The sequence below is a fragment of the Apodemus sylvaticus genome, chromosome 9 (assembly GCF_947179515.1).
Source record: "Apodemus sylvaticus chromosome 9, mApoSyl1.1, whole genome shotgun sequence".
Taxonomy (NCBI): Eukaryota; Metazoa; Chordata; class Mammalia; order Rodentia; family Muridae; genus Apodemus; species Apodemus sylvaticus.
Window position 1 is genome coordinate 94,614,667 of NC_067480.1, and position 16,627 is coordinate 94,631,293.

The following is a 16,627-nucleotide window of genomic DNA, read 5'->3' on the forward strand; positions in this document are numbered from 1 at the left end:
ATTATGTTAGTATGTAAAAAATAGACAGGGATAAGAATAGGTAATGTACCTGCCCTATACATAGAAAGTATTTTTTAACATTGGTGGCATATTTTCAAGAATGAAAAGTTCCATGCAAATGATATGAAATTATTATGAAGAAAATAGCAGAGAAGCAAACAGGTGAGACAAGCAATAAAGACAAACTGTATTCCTAGGTCTCCTGGGGATTGTCAGTGACAAATTGTAAATAAAGAATTTAAAAGCTGCACATTGCAACTCAGTATTTCATAAACACTATGACACTTGCATTGGTGTGTTTTATAGCTAAAGTATTGACAGGAGGCACAGAGGACCAGGAAGGGTCCTCTTTACACTTTATTCAGTTAGGGCAACAAGGTCACAATATAAGCCGGACCTCTGCCAATGTCTGTAAATACAGAAGTAGATTTGAAAGAGGCTTTTCTTTCAAGAAATTGTGCTATGATGTATTCCATGTAATGTATAAAATACTTTAAATAATTATTTTTCAAAACCCTCAGCCTTTTAATAACAAAATTTCTCTTAGGAATTCTGAAGATTTATGAAGATCACCTCTCTGAAATTTATGTTCTTTTAGCAATTTTATAGACTATTTGTACAGCTCCATGACCACGAGGGAAAAAACTGCAGGAAATATGTTCATTCTAGTATTAGAAAGATGCTATAAGAATTCACTGTGAATTTATCTGTAATATAGTCACTCAGTTTTAATTTTCCACTGAACAGTATCAGAAAAAATGACCATGCTTTTGTTCCTACTAATAGAAAAAAAAACGGTGTATTTACAGATATCTTATTTAGTAGAAGCATTTATTTTATGATTTGACTTAATTAAACTTAAATTATGTTTTTGGCAGTTTAATACTCTGATTAGAAAGCACTGAAAAGTTCTGATGTGTATCAAGGATTTTTCTGCCAAATATTTTTCTCCCAGCAAGTAGCAAAAATTTGACAATGAGCCATCATGATATCTGTCACTTAGGATCATATTTATTTTGAGCATAGCCTAACACCGCCTAAAAGAGAGAGCTGGGCTGGGCATGTGTCTCCAAGGGAAGAATGCTTTCTTCGCGTGCACAAAGCCCTGGGTTCAAGCTCTAGCACTACATAGACTTGAATTCCAAGTCGAAAGGCAGCATAGGCTACACAAGACTATGTCTTTAAGAAAACAGAGAATTAATGTAAAGTACTTTTCTATTCCTTAATAACTAGGGTATTAATTTCTTCTGAAAATTGCATGCACATATATTCTTGCACCTTGCTTAAAGCCAGCAATACCCCATCCTTAATTGTCAATTGAAATGGTTCTGTGCCTATTAATTTAGAAGAATTCTGTTGAAATTATTAGAGGAGGGTTGATCCACAAGATAGTCATAATTGGAAAAGAATATAATCTAAATTATCATTCAAGTTCTTTTTAACCTTTATTACCTTTCTATATAAAGAACTTGATATTTGGGAGATTATAGGAGTGATATTTTAGGTTTTAAACAAAGAGGTGAATGAGGCTTTACAGTTGTAAGCACCTTTAGATTTTGAAGCGATGAAATATCTTCCCCTTGCAAGATGAAGTCACACTTCATCTGTTTTCATGGGTTCCCATCCTAGAATATTCTTAGAATACACCTGTGAGTTTATTGATGACATCTGTGCCTTCCTGAAATAAGGCAGAAATACAGTTCTTCCTACCCAATAAATCAGGTTAAGGCCTCTTGTTACCTTCACACATCCTTGTAAAACAATGGGGTGTGTGCTCAGATGCACACACAATTTGTGATTTGTGCAGCGCAATACGCTACTCAGACAAGCTATCTGATGCAAATCGACGGTCGACTCGTCTTAAAAATCACTCCCCTGGCGTGGTATCAGCGTGTTTGGTTTCTCACTCATTCCCAGAGTAAACACGGAAGTGACTCAGAAACCTGTAAACACTTGCAAGCGCTCAGAATCATTTTCACCCTGGTTGGAAAACATTATTTTATACCTTGGCAACACTTATCTGTAGTCTTGCATTGTCTTACATGAGTGTCTGTGATGCTGAGGAATCTTTCTCCTCCTTTGACTGGAAATAAACTCAAACTGGGATCCAGAGGCGCCCTGAGACGACAGGCATAGGGTGCTCACACACCGCGCCTGCCTGTAGTGTCTTACCAGAGGCAGGAACTGTAGTTGTCGTAAACATCGAAATCAAAATTGTTTCTCTTTAGTAGCTTTAATATGTGCTGTATTTGCATGAAAAGTAAGACTAGTAAACGATAGGACCGAGGAGCTGTTATGCTCAGCCACATCGATGAGGATGTGGTTAGCAATGACAGGGGACGCTTATGACCAGTGCCATTTAAGGGATGCCTACCTTTACCTTGTCTCCCTCTAGCTTCTTCAGCTTCCCTGCCTCACTCCATCTGTCTTGAATCTGGTCTTTCTGGCCCTTGGCACAGTGGTTTTCCTTGTACAAACCCATGTATTTCAATCTAGTACTGGACTGAGTGTCAAAGCCTGACGAATTTTCCCTTAATGTTCCTTTTTCTGCTTTGAATCTTAAGCCATTGTCAGTGGAGAAGATGAACTTAGTCTGAAGACTAAGATTACAATTGAAGAACATGCTGGTTAATTAAGGTACACTTTCCCTCTTTCCCTTCTCTGGGTTGACGAAGGAAATCTATGTCTCACCTCTCTCCGAAGAATGCAATGGACCATGACTATCACAAAACCCTGCAAAGAATCGAACACGGCGAAAAGTATCTGAAACAATATGGAGCGTTTATCTGTCATGGCCAAAACTGCAGACATCCATGTCAGAGCCAGAAGTGGAAGCACCACGCAGGAGCTCCAAAGAGAGGCCCTGTTGAAAGGGAAAAGAAAGCAACATGACGTAGTCGCATGTCACGCTCCAGGCCATAACCGACCCCCCACTCACTCTCCCACAAAGCATTCTTCTGTGTGGCCCCAAGACCATTAACTTGAAAACCACAAATGAGATAACCCTTGAGAATATTACTTATCATTTATAGACCAGCCCACAATCATTATAAAGGCAGTTCTCAATTTAAAATACTCAAATATTAGCAAACTCGATATTTTTCTTTCATCATAGCATTTTCTCACATGCACGGTAAAGATTTGTAACAAGAAGACATAAATGATTGGGACTAACATGGCGTTACTGGCGGTGGTGGCTGACAAAGCTGTTGTAGAAACTACTCCACACTTGGCACATTTGAGCGTCAAACCGCTATGAGGCTCAGTCATCTGACTGCAAACAAACAGAACACCCACAGAAAGAACAAAAATATTGAATTGTCACCAAAAAAGTTGCAGCTGCAAGTTAGTTTTAAAATACGATTTCATGCAGAAAAAGTATATTTATTAGGGATGAACATTCTAGGTCATTTTATAGATGCAATTACACCAAGTACCACCTCTGCAACATTCACCTTTTAACAGTGTGGGCCTTGGGAGCATGCAAAGTATGTCCCCACCTGGTATACTGCATGTTCCCCTGCATCCATAAACTACAACCGACTAACACATTGGGTTAAACATATGCGTGTGCTTGGATAGATATTTAATTATAACCCTTTATTCAGACCCATGGAAAATAAACATATGTGGACTCCTAGTTTAAATGATTGTCATTGTCCTCTGAAGAAGTTACACATGTCAGGAAGACCTCCAGAAATATTAACATTTATGGCAGGAAGTCTAAGAAAGTAAGGTATATGTCATACATTCATTCAAATGGGAGAGATGTATCACTACAGATTTCTTATTTTGAAATTTTTACAGCATCAGCATATGCTCAAGTTAGGTGATCTGAATATAGGGGCTGATGGAACTTAATGAAAGAATATCTCATAATAAAGAGCACTTGTTTTCTGCGGTAATAAAACATATTTATTGTACTAATTAAGTTCAAAGTGAGAAACTGAAACCACGCAACATCTAACAGCCTATGTTGCCCTAAGATATGTTTGCAGGTGAATTCAGATTCAAATAATATAGATCTTATCTGTTGTCTTATGGAAGCAAAATGAGGCTACATAGAGGGACTTTCCATAGATTTCCCTTGCAAAATTGTTCCCTGAAACATTATGTGTTTATGAATATATAAACTGTGTAATGAAATTACTTGAATCAAACTTCAAAAACACCTTGAAATAATCAAGGTGTACTTCCACACTCAGTTCCCAGTACTTGTGTCTGGAACATGTTTACCCTGTACATTTTCAGTTAGTGTTATAGTGGAGCTGTGTTATTATATAATAAGTGGTAGAGGACGGAAAGTTTGATTTCTTTGAAATGGGAGCATTAATTGGGAAGTAGTTCTTAGATGAGATGATAATCAAGGTTTTGCAGTTAGGTTACAAATGGCTCACTTCAGTGATATAAGGAACCCAGGATTTGGCTCATAAACACAGGTGAACACAGCTTGGAAGAGCATGTACAGTTTACTCTGAGAATGGTTCTATGAGCTTGCCAAGTCTTGCTCTTAGAGTTGGGCCTGGGCCACTTTTCTCATGGCTACATGGGTTTATCTTTGCTCATCTCCAAAGACTCTGATTAATGGAACCCTGAAACCCCACCCTTTTTAAAGCTTCACAGATGGATCTAACAAGAAGCAGGACTGACCATGACTGCTGTAAACCTACACCTGGATCTTTTTCTTGTTAAGCTTAAACACACCATTATCATAAAGGCATGCATTCATCATTTATTATTTCGTTTACCAAAGGAGAAAGGTGTGCCTTGAGCATGGATGTAGCTATTTTGTAATGTAATGTAAGGGTACTTTTTCTTTGGGCTCTGAGACAAAATTGAATAACTAAAGATTACTAAAAAAATATTCTTGGTAAGTACTCAGGATAACAAGTGTCTTAATCCCCAAAACATGACGGAAGTATGAGATTTTCAGATAAATTTAAACCAAGGTTACAAATATTTATCTTTATACTTTACAATAAGCCAGCTGGGCAACTATGACATACCATGGATAGAGTGAAATATCCATAAAAATCATTTTTCCTCAGTTTATGTGACCTGTACATAAATTAATGAAATGTGGAAAACATATACTCTAGACTCTCAATTGAGTTCCTACAATGTAAAATAAAAGGGTTCTTTGTCATCAAGGAAATTATAGATTCATCTGATTATGTCTATGTAATGATGCAACATGAAGTTGAACTGCCCTGGCCTCTGATAAATGCTTCTGCATCACGTTGTCGTCATCATCGCCATCTTGTTACCACAAAACGTGAAGTCTGCTGCTCTGGGTCCCTTCTTAATTCTTTCTGTTCTTGTTTAGAAAAGTTACTTCACTGTTTTATTGTTAATATCAAACAGATTCCTCAAAAAGAAAATATTCTCTCCTCTAAAAAAGTTCATGCAATATATAAATGACTGTGCTAAGTTCCTTGATTTCAAGTAGATATGACAGAGGAATTTAATGCAGAACACAAGAAAACCCTATTATAAAAAACAATAAAATAAAATATAACTTTTGTTTTAAGATGTTCTAAAGTTTTCTTTTAAGATGTTTTGTCTTAAGATATACATTATAATTTATCTTGTTTTTACTTATTTCCACTTAGCATTTTATATAACACATACTATTATTTTCAATAAATTATACTGGTAAACATACCTTATGTATTAGAAAACTTTTAATATAGTTCAGATGTTACACAAGTTGTCAAGCTTTTTAATTATTTATTAAACATTTATTCATACATTCCTTTATAAATATTTATCAAGCACAAATGGTATGCTTGGATACCTCTAATAAGAGATTAAAAAGTATGAAAAAATCAAATTTAGAAATAGAAAAAAATGAAAGAATGAATACCATGGCCCTATATTCTACTCTAAATCGTGTCATCTAGTTTCAGGAAATATCCTTTCTCTCTACATATGCTTATAGAGATATATCTATATGTATATATTCAACCAACCTGAAATAGTCGACTTTACAATTAGTGAAATCAATTACTTAGCCAGTCAGCGTCATCTGCGCGCTGTGCTTTCTCAGTGCATCTGATTAAGCTCCTCAGTGATGTCTTTATTACTCTCTGCTGCTTCTCTGAGGACTAAAATTAACTTCACACATCCATAGTACTTTTTAAAGTTTCCTTTACTCACACTTCAGATTAGAGAACATATTCAGCTCTCTCTATACTTGGTTTACCTTTGAGTTTCTATTTGACAGATGCCACTTAAGCCTGGTTGTTAACTCGATAGCTCTCCTCTGCTCAGGACAGTGCTCGTGTGTAAAAAGGCTTGAGCTTCTCTGCAAAGGTTCCCCCATTGGAATGGGAACGACACTTTCCCATTACGGTTTGTTTGCCAGTGAAATCCATGCGACTTCTAAGAATGCTTTTAGAATTAGAGGTTCTCGATTATACCTATCATTGCCAAGATCAGTCATTTAAACTCACACCCTGGCAATGCCATGATTAAGTCTCCGCTTATCACTTACAAAGAACAACTCGAGTTCAAACTTGACACGATGCACAAAATAATAAAGTGTGAAAAGAATCACAGCCCCGGGGCTCCTCAACATTTTAGTGAGCTCATCTCCTTTTCTGAGCTCACTGTCTTGGACGATGGGATCATAGGGACTTTTATTGACCATGTTACTTCATTCATCATCGGATTCACTGTTTGCTGACTAGGGCGTGCCATTTGCTGATGCTCTTGTGAAATCATTATGTGCATTACATCATATATTTAATGAGGCAAGAGCAATTTTCCTATTTAATGGATGAGGAGACTGGGTTTCTGAAAGAGCGGGAAGTATGCCTGGAGACCATGCGTGCAGCTGGTGCACTGCTGAGCTTTGGGTTCGAATACCTCCTTTAGAAAATGTCCATGCCAGTCGTAGCAGAGCCTGTTCCCTCTACCCAGCACTTAGCCTGCTCAACGACAAAATGTTTACTCTATTCCAGCCCCATGTGGCAAACTCCATGGAAAGCTCATATCACATGGCATACAAACGCAGTCTTGACAGTAAGTTCAGGATGGTTTCAAAACTAATCTGTAATGCAAAAGAGCATGTAGTTTAAAAAGTAAAGCTGTGTAGGGAGAGACCATCTACTGATGTTTTGATTTACTGTTATACTTCTCAGGTTTTATGTGAATACTATTGATTTTTTTTAATGAAAAGTTACTAAATTTATTTTTTTTAACTAGGGAAAAGAATTACCTAAGTTATCTTACTTTATAATAATCATCACATAAATTATAAAAACAGGGAGATCTTTAATTCATCACCAGTAAGGGATTCACATACTATGACCTTTAAAAAAATATATCATAAAAACGTTTTTAAAAGAGAACAATTATACGAATATACTTTGAATAATGATAAATTTTTCCAAGCTAAGAGAAAGTTGTAATTTTTAGTAAGAAAAGACCTAAGAGGAAATCAAGGGAATTAATATCTCACTTAAATTTCCAGAAATACTTAGGAGGGGGTGTTGCTGTAACCTAAATGCTTCTACAAATCTACATATGAAGTGCTTGTTGATACAGCGATAACAGTAAAAACAAGGTGGCTGTTTTTATAAATTTTGTAGACGGCTAAAATGGAAAAAAATTACACATTTATTTACGCTAAATTATATTTTAAATGTAAAATGAATGCAAATATTTGATAAGAATAATGTTTGATATAAATTTAAAGTGATTAAGTAATTTTTTTCTGGTCTATACAATTAGTTAAAGAGACCCCCACACTAAAAAAAATCACTATTTAACTCTATTTAGTTTTACCTGACCTGATTTAGTCTTGTCCCAAACTGACATTTTGTTTAATCTAACTTCTATCTTCTTGAGCAAAAGTTTTGGGGTTTGAAATCTCTTCTTACCTTAGGATGACTATTTTGAGTCTAGACAGTGTTCGGTCTTAGCAGACAGACAAGCCTCGCATGCACCTATATCTTTTTATGTAACATACACTGTTATTTTCAATAAATCACCCTTGGCAAACATATTTTTATATGTTAGATTTGTTACTTCTATTATGTAATCAGAGGATCTCTAAATGACAGAATCTATCAGACATACTAGTACATCGAGAGCAAAGTTCAGGGAACCATTCCAAGCAAGTGCCGAGCCGGACCTGGACTCTGGGATTGACTCATAAAGAACCTTCAAAATCCACCAACGGCAGCTTACCCGGCTCTGTGTTTGAGCTTTTTATCTAGGATCCCATCTCTGGAAACAAGTTTATTAAATACCAAAATGCCAATCACCATGTTGACCTGTCAAATAGAAACAAAGTTGACCTTTCGATGATACTGAAGGGGATCAGGTCCCCCCTTTCTCCAGAAAGCAAGCCTTAAACCCCCAAGGAGGTGTGTGATTCTGAGGAAAGATGTGAATCACTTCTCAAAGGCGCAGTGAGCAGTTCAACAGCACTGCGTGCCTCTAACATTTAAAGTCCATTAAACACACTCAGCTTCCACGGTTTGCAGCTTAACATGGTGAAATTAACCTTCAGTTGCCTAACATTTAAATGGTACTAGACTCCATCTATCTGTCATTATTCTTTCCAAGGAAACTTTGACTAAAACAGTGGGCTAAATGAGTTTTATCTATGTTTAAAAACCAAAGTACTTTAAGTCTCTCAGCAAGGGCCTGGGCTGAGCCTAGGCAGGCAAAGGTACCAGGATTTGCCACTGTCCTTAGCAGGGAGGACAGAGTCCGAGTCACGATAGCTACTGTGTGGCTATGCTCTGTGGCAGGGGTGGATGGGGGTGCAGTGGGGGTGGGGACGTGGAGTGGAGGTTGCTTTCTGATGCGCCCTTTTCTAAGAAGGGAAAGTCTATACAATCTCCACATTCCTTCAGGAGACAGGATACTGACACCAGTTCTTAAAATCTGCTCTCCTGAGCACTTCTCAGCAATTTCTAAGACATCCTTCCTCGCAGTTACATGGCTTTTTGCATAATATCAGCTGAAGTGATATCAGTAAGAAGATGTTCTTTTTCAAGTGGAATTTTTAAGGCACCTCAAAGAAATAGTTATTGGTAGAAGGTGCTGATGATGAATACCCATCCCAATCAGAAAATCAAGAAAACCAAAGAGCCTTTTCTTTTCATCTTCTTCCCTCTGTCAGTGAGCTACAGTCTCATGCCACTGTCCCTCTTGCTGATAGAAGGTGGAAATCTGTCCACTTGTCAACATGAGAGAGATCCAAAGTGCATGATTTAGTGTATTCAGTGATGTAGAGTATGTCACTCTTAGTGTCTCAGTAAAATGTCACTCCTTCAGGAGCAGGACCATTGTACTTCACTATATTTGAGCTAAAAGAAAACCTAAATCCTATGGATTCTATTAATTCACAACTTGAATAGGAGAATGTATGACTAAGAAAGAGCCATTGTATTGGTAATTTAATTATGCATATACTATATAGGATTATATGTATATTAACAAGCAACTTATGAAAATAATTAAATTGATATTTTCCTAATAGTCTCATTTCCCTATGCTCTTCTGTAATACTCATGTCATCAGTGATCTTTCTCTCTTTCTTTCTTTCTTTCTTTCTTTCTTTCTTTCTTTCTTTCTTTCTTTCTTTCTTTCATCTATCTATCTATCATCTATCTATCTATCTATCTATCATCTCTTCCTTTGTTTTATATATTTATCAATCACTTATATATCATCATCTTTGTTTCTCTGCTTTATTTCATCTATCGATCAATCATCATCTTTCTTTGTTTCGTTGATGCTTTCTGTTTTTCATCTATGTATCTATGTATGTATCTATCTATCATCTATCTCTTCTTTCTTTCTTTCTTTCTTTCTTTCTTTCTTTCTTTCTTTCTTTCTTTCTTTCAATTCATAGTCAATTTCTGTTCCCCCATACAGCTTAAAAGAAAGAACAATCTTTAAAGGAAGAAAGACTTAGAGTTATTAAGAAAGACATTTCTAGCTTCCAAGTTATTGAATGAATCATTCAAAAAAAATCTAATGGGTAGTCTAACTGAACAGTGATATAAATCTTTGTATTTAATTTATATGCTTCTTCACTCCTTTATTCTTTCCTATTGGTAAGTCAGAACAATGTGTATGAGAAAGAGATGTGTATGCAGAAAGGAGGGAGGGAGAGAGAGGGTGGAAAACTGGTAGAAATTTTTGCCTGTTGTAGTTTTAGAAATTAGGGAAATATTTTGCTTTTCTTAAAGGAAAATAATTAAAATCTTCATATGTAACATCTATTGGTGGTTTTTAACTTAGAATAATATTGACCCACAGGGAACATCAAAACATCTAGAAATGTGTTAGGCAGAGGGAGGGTTGATACTGAACATACTAGAATATACAACTCTGACTTTGGAATAGTGAAAGACCTATTCTAAAATGCTTGCATCATTGAGGTTGAGACACTTGTATGTATATATGCATGTATATATGTATGCATGTATATAAATTTACAGATGGATAAATGGTAGATAGATAAAGGCTTTCAGAGTGGCAGTCTTGAATAAATCTCCCTATTCATACATAAATACATTATTCAAAATTGATATAGAGATGCAATGATAATAAATGATTAGATTTTTATATATCATAGAAGAGTGTATTGAAGTTAATCTGAGCTCTGTCACATATCTAAGATTTCTCTAAGAGGAATTCCACTCTCTCAAGTTTAATATTTTTTTAGTACTTAAAGATGAATATTTTAGAGTTATTTAAGGTAGAAGCAACTGATATTAAAATTAAAGTAATAGGTAATTGAACTTTAAAATTTCTGCCCACCACTTTATCTAAATTGTCACTGTAAGTGATCTTCTGTAATCTTTGTTTAGATTTGCTAAGCAATTAAGTAAGTGAATTCAGAGTTTACCAGGACAACAGCGGCTGCAGGTCCAACGAAGGCATAGAGCAGTCCTCCTTCAAGAGACAGCCAGCAGCTAAAAATAGCATTAGATAAAACTAACAAAAATCAGTGATAAGCATCAGGCCAATAATCGTGATGCCAACAGTACAGGCTAGAATTTAACCTTGCAGTGTTGGCACATTTCAAAGGTTTATAACTTAAATCCTGGAAACTGTAGAAAAACCTAGAGTTTTCATGTTAGCATTTCATGAATAAGAAACCATATATGATATATATCTATCACTGGATAGAAACTGAACCACTGGCCTTTACTCTGAGATAAACTATTTTGGACAAATGATTTGTATTTTGCAATATCTACCTCTGTTCTCATTGCAAAGAGGTTCTCACTTAATAAACTCTGTTTTATCGCCTGGCAGATTCTTTCAGTGTATTTAGAATGTCTTGAAAATGGTGTTTTCCTGCTTTTCCTTGAGAGCCCTTGAGATACTGGGAGAAGCTGGTTTCAAAGAGACCAAGGAAGGAAGTGGACACCCTTGTTTGTGACTTCTCCTCCCCCTTTAATTCAACCGTTTCCCTGACTACCAAGAACATTCACTGCGAGAAGATTGTGAATTAAAATGAGTGCAGCTGTGTTTGTTCCATGGACTAACTTCACCAAGAGATGCAGGTTGCCACTAATGGAGCTAGGGAACTCTTTTGGATAAAAATGCTCATTCTTGGAATGAAGAGGAAATAAAGAGACCAGAGGGTGCAGCATGGGATGTCTGCAGACTGGAACATCCTATGCCCCTGGTCCAGGAGAGAGATGGGAGAAGTGTGAGCGACTGTACTTACTGCTCCTGAGCAGCCATGACATTATCTCATGCAACTGCTTCCTGGTATTTTACAGTGCATGCAGCCAGTGAGTGCCTTCAAAAGTTGAGATATGAACAGTGACTCTTTTGTGTGTTTCCTGACACTAGCCTGCTCTATAATTATTGACAGGGTGCTTCCATAATGTATATATTTGTCAAAACTCACAGAAAGCCATATGTTTAAGAGCATAAATGCCCCTCTCTAAGTTTTATCTTAAAGTTTTAATCTAGTAGTTTTATACACAGACAAGAACGCTAGTATACACAGCTACAAATCTATGTGCATTTATTTCAAGACCAACTCAAGACTTGGTATGCTTTTGACATTTACAAACTCAAAAGTAGGAACTGTAATATCTGTAATACCAATAAGATGTTTTACAAATACTGGATATATACCAACATAGTTACCTTAATAGGAAAAGTAATAATTTAAGGTAACCATGCTATAGTAAATAGCATCCTTAAATAGATGCTTAGCATTTTCTTTCAGTGGTCTTGACTGCATATAAAATCAAGAACTTCAGAGGCAAGAATTCTTCCGGTTCTAAGAAGATGCCATTAGAATGAGCAGGTGAAGAGATGCCAATTTATTTATTTTTAATTAACTGAGTGCAACATGTGGCCTCATGTATGATTAATTCCTAATTTATACCTGAAAATAATTACAGAACATCATGTTGTTAAGTATATTTAATTGAATACATACTCTTCAAACTCATTTATATCTTCAATATGAAAATGGGTTCACTAAATGATGAAAGTATAATTCCTTAAATTAAAAATAATAGCCGGGCGTGGTGACGCATGCCTGTAATCCCAGCATTTGGGAGGCAGAGCCAGGCAGATTTCTGTGTTCCAGGCCAGTCTGATCTACAGAGTGAGTTCCAGGACAGCCAGGGCTACATAGGGAAACCCTGTCTCAAAAAACCAAAATAAATAAATAAATAAATAAATAAATAAATAAATAAATAAAAAAATAAAGTTAATCTTGATTATGAATTGCTTCATAGGCTTTGTGAGCATCCTAGGCATAAGATGGTCCATCATACCTGTCTCTAGTTTCTTACACAGCTAGGCAACTTCTAATATGGACTCTGGCTCCTGACCAATCAATTACAGTATGATATCACCACAAAACAGAACCTGAAATAACAACTAATGATAGGAGGTATCAATGATATTTGAAACTGATGGAAGAGTTACACCCTAACTCATAATAGAAAAAATATTACCAGTTCTAACAAAGAGTATTTAAGTTTTGATGTGTACAGTGCTTACTGATGTATCTTTAAATAAAGATATGCCAGTCTCAGGAAGAACTGGAAATCAGGATTCTGAATAGAGCTGCCTTACTTTCTTCACTTTTGTGCATATAAGCCACCTCTCATCATTCTGTAAGCTTCTGTCATTGTTAATGACTCAATAACAAAGTGAAAAACATCAACAGCCAAGCAAAATAAAACCTGTTTGGTAGCTTTCTTAAGTATCAACAGGGGTAGCATTAGAGATGGACTTACTAGTGATCCGTGCCATATCCTTTTGTCCTGGTGAAGCCTACGGACGTGGCCACTACTAAAGCTGGCAGCCCTGCAAGGAAAGAAAGGTGACACTTCATATCATCTATGGTTACTGTGGACAGTTGCCCAGGACAAGCCTGGACAAGCTCCAGATACTCAGATCACAGCAACTACAGTTGGAAGGGTCACTTCACAAAGTATATATATTGAAAAGTTTCTATCAAGTGGGAAATGATGAGAGATAGGTGGCGTTTACTTACTTATTCACTTTACATTCTGATTGCAACCCCGCTTCTTGTAGTCCCACTGCCCACAGATCCTCCCCATCTCCCTCTCCTCCTCTAAGAAGGGGGAGGCACCCCCTGGGTACCCTGGCACATCAGATCACTGCTGTACAGGTGGATATTTTTTTAACTTAGTAGACTGCCCTGATGTTGCTAGGTTACCACTGCGGTTGACACAGTTTTAAAGAGAAGTAATAACAGAGATTTAGTATATCTTTTAAGTTATTTTTTCCTCTAGAGGTTTGCACTGTTATAAAGGAAATTTATAGTTGTAAAACCAGAAAGGCAGAAAACTGGATACCCTGGTGGGATGGACTGTGGTAGGAGTGGAACATTCAGGTGGTCACATCTTGATTAACACCAAGTTCAACTTATAATAAGAAAGACCCTCAAAATTCATTTTATCACTTAACATTGCCTTTTCAATTTATTCATAACAACCAGGATGTAGGAAGAGAACCCAGTTACCTGAAAATCTAAACTGATTCTGACCTTAGGACTTATTTCACCACATACATAAATACATTTGAATATTCGGCCTTTCTAAGAAGGTCATGTTTGTGTGTTCAGTTGCCTCTTTCTTCTTATCGTCCCTAATGGGACGTCTTTTAAAATTGATACTGAGAACTATACACTTGTAAGTTATACTTGTGATACTCTGTCTCCTCTCCCTCCTCATCCTGCATGTTATTTGTTTACTGAATATTTTGATTGAATGGATTGAGTTCAATAGAAAGAAAAGCTTACATCCTAAATATTTGCAGAAGAAAATCAGGAATCTTTATTTCACACAAATTGGACTTCTCTTTTCTAAATTCATGGTGGTGTGCTTCTTCTCTCTGGCCATCTTCTATATAACTCTTTGCTACTGAGAGAATGTTGATATTATTTCTAACTTTGGAGATGAGCTGCAAACCCTTTCCTTGAGGTCTTTAGTCACAGTATTAAATAAGGTAGTCATTGGTTCCTGGTAAGGAAATCACTCTTTAAGAAATAACTTTCTGTGCCAGCACTGGCTCTTCCTTGGGGCTACAGTCCTAATTCATGACAAAAATGTTCCTTGGTTCAATACTGCCTTGATTTTGAGAAGATCTTTGTCATGGAATCTAGACAAAAAAATCTGATGAAACTCTAAATAGAAGATATTCTTCTACTTACAATTTGCTTCTTCAGAGAGTCCTAATGCATCATCTAAATATGGATACACCTCTGCTGAATGCTGGCAGATCATCTGTAAGTGCTTTTGATGCTGCTTTTCAGGATGAATTACTTTGGTCTTGTAGTAAGTTCACTAGCCTATAAGCACCCAGATTCCTCTTAGCATGCCAGCCTGCTCATCTGACGTGGTAGCAGCAGCATGTGTGCAAATGTGCCCATGTGAATATGTGTACATGTGTCTTTTATGTATATTCATGTAAAGTTTTTGTAGGTTAGGACTTTCAAAATTCAGACCAACATGAAATTTTTTTGTAAAACTAGCTTTAAAAGAAATAACTATGCTTTCATTTCCACTGACCCCAGGAAATCACTGATCTTTGAGACATCTGTGCCATGAAGCAATTGGAAACTTTCTCCAATAACAATGGGCAGTGAATTAATTAAACCTCACTTTGGTAGTAATTGTTTGTTTCTACTTTCGAGGAACTCCATAACTATATGTGAAGTTTAATTGCTTCACTAATGACTCCCTTTTCCCCTGTACTGTGAACAGCTTTATTCTTTAACAGTTCAGAGATTTCTTGGAATAGAACCCTTCAAGGTTTCCTAGGGTTTTGCTACATGTCCAGCACTTTCAGAAAAACCAGCAGGAAACATATTGTCTTTTTATCTTTAGTTAGCTCAGGTCTCAAGGTACACCATGTAGGTATTTTAACTGCTAGCTTGCTAACTAAAACATTTTGTAATTACTCCCTCATAAAGTTCCAAGTGACCCCATGGTTGACTGGAAAATGGCCTTTCTTGTGTATTTCCACTTCATATTTCAAGTTAGACACAAGTGCCCTGGGAACAGTCACTTTTTATTATGCGGTGGCATTATTGTTCAGCATTATTTCAGCAAAGGGTAAAAAAAGTCTATTAATATGCTTACCCCATCCAAGGCACAAAAAACGTTTTCTTATAAGCCGGGTCCTAATTTTTCCTGTCACAGCCATGTAGGACTGCCACGCCTCTGTCAAGACCCAACAGAATGAAGCCAGGAAGAAAAAATGCAAGAAAGCCGTGGTGGTAGTGCAGATGCTCTGTGGAGACAGAAGGAGGAAGTTCACGGTCAACCTGGGCAGGGACCTAAGAATCAGAGGCCTGGACTGCTCGCTTCTTCACCTCTGGTCATAACCTCTCCCTGATCTCAGATGAGAAAGGTCCTACTATGTGGTCCACACAGCCTTGAACTTGCCATCCTCCTGCCTCAGCTCCCCCTGAGTTCTGTGATTACAGGGATCTGTTACTGCTTTCCACTTAAAACCGGTAAGTTCTAACTGGCTTTTATTTCACATAGAAATTGCAGGGAAGTGCCACAGAAACTGTTTACAGGACTTAGAAACTTATCTCCTCTATACTTTATACAATCTGTACAACACAGAAATATATGCCCTGGTTCCATTTGAGTTTTCACTGTTTTTAATGAGGAGAAGGCACACTATAAATTTAAACTCAAGGAAAATTAAAATTACTGCCTTGTTTTTTTTTAATAAAATTATGGAAATGGTCTTTTCTCTAGTTTAAGTTGCAGACATTATGTATAATTGTTTTGGCTACATTCTTTATCTTTCTTACTTAACCAAGAATTTCTACTTTTTGATTTGTCTGTGTTGATGCTAAGATTATACTGGCAAGCTCAACAGCTTTTCAAAGAGAGGAAAGAAAAAAAAACCAACTTTGCTTTTAATATGTGTGTGATACCCAGGTTATAACAGCAAAATTCAACATAAGGTTTGGCTAACAGCTTAGAACAAAAGCAATGTGCATTGCAAAATATTTAATAGTTGCATCCAATGCTACTACATTGCCGTGCATGTCCTAATCAAGTAATGTTGAAAAGCTAATTTTGAGTCACCAGCAGTACATGGCTATGATTTCATAGATTTTTTTTCTTCC

General features: G+C 36.6%; 1 protein-coding gene across 1 annotated transcript in view; it reads right to left on the bottom strand.

Annotated features, from left to right (window-relative positions):
* Adgrb3 (adhesion G protein-coupled receptor B3) overlaps positions 1-16,627 on the bottom strand; it is a 349,818-nt gene that overhangs the window by 42,626 nt on the left and 290,565 nt on the right. Inside the window, exons 7-11 of the mRNA XM_052193366.1 lie at positions 15,621-15,771; positions 13,248-13,317; positions 10,877-10,943; positions 8,197-8,282; positions 2,692-2,863 (exon numbers count right to left, since the gene is read on the bottom strand). Of these exons, the coding sequence (XP_052049326.1) occupies positions 2,692-2,863; positions 8,197-8,282; positions 10,877-10,943; positions 13,248-13,317; positions 15,621-15,771 (546 nt within the window). The remainder of the gene's footprint in view (positions 1-2,691; positions 2,864-8,196; positions 8,283-10,876; positions 10,944-13,247; positions 13,318-15,620; positions 15,772-16,627) is intronic.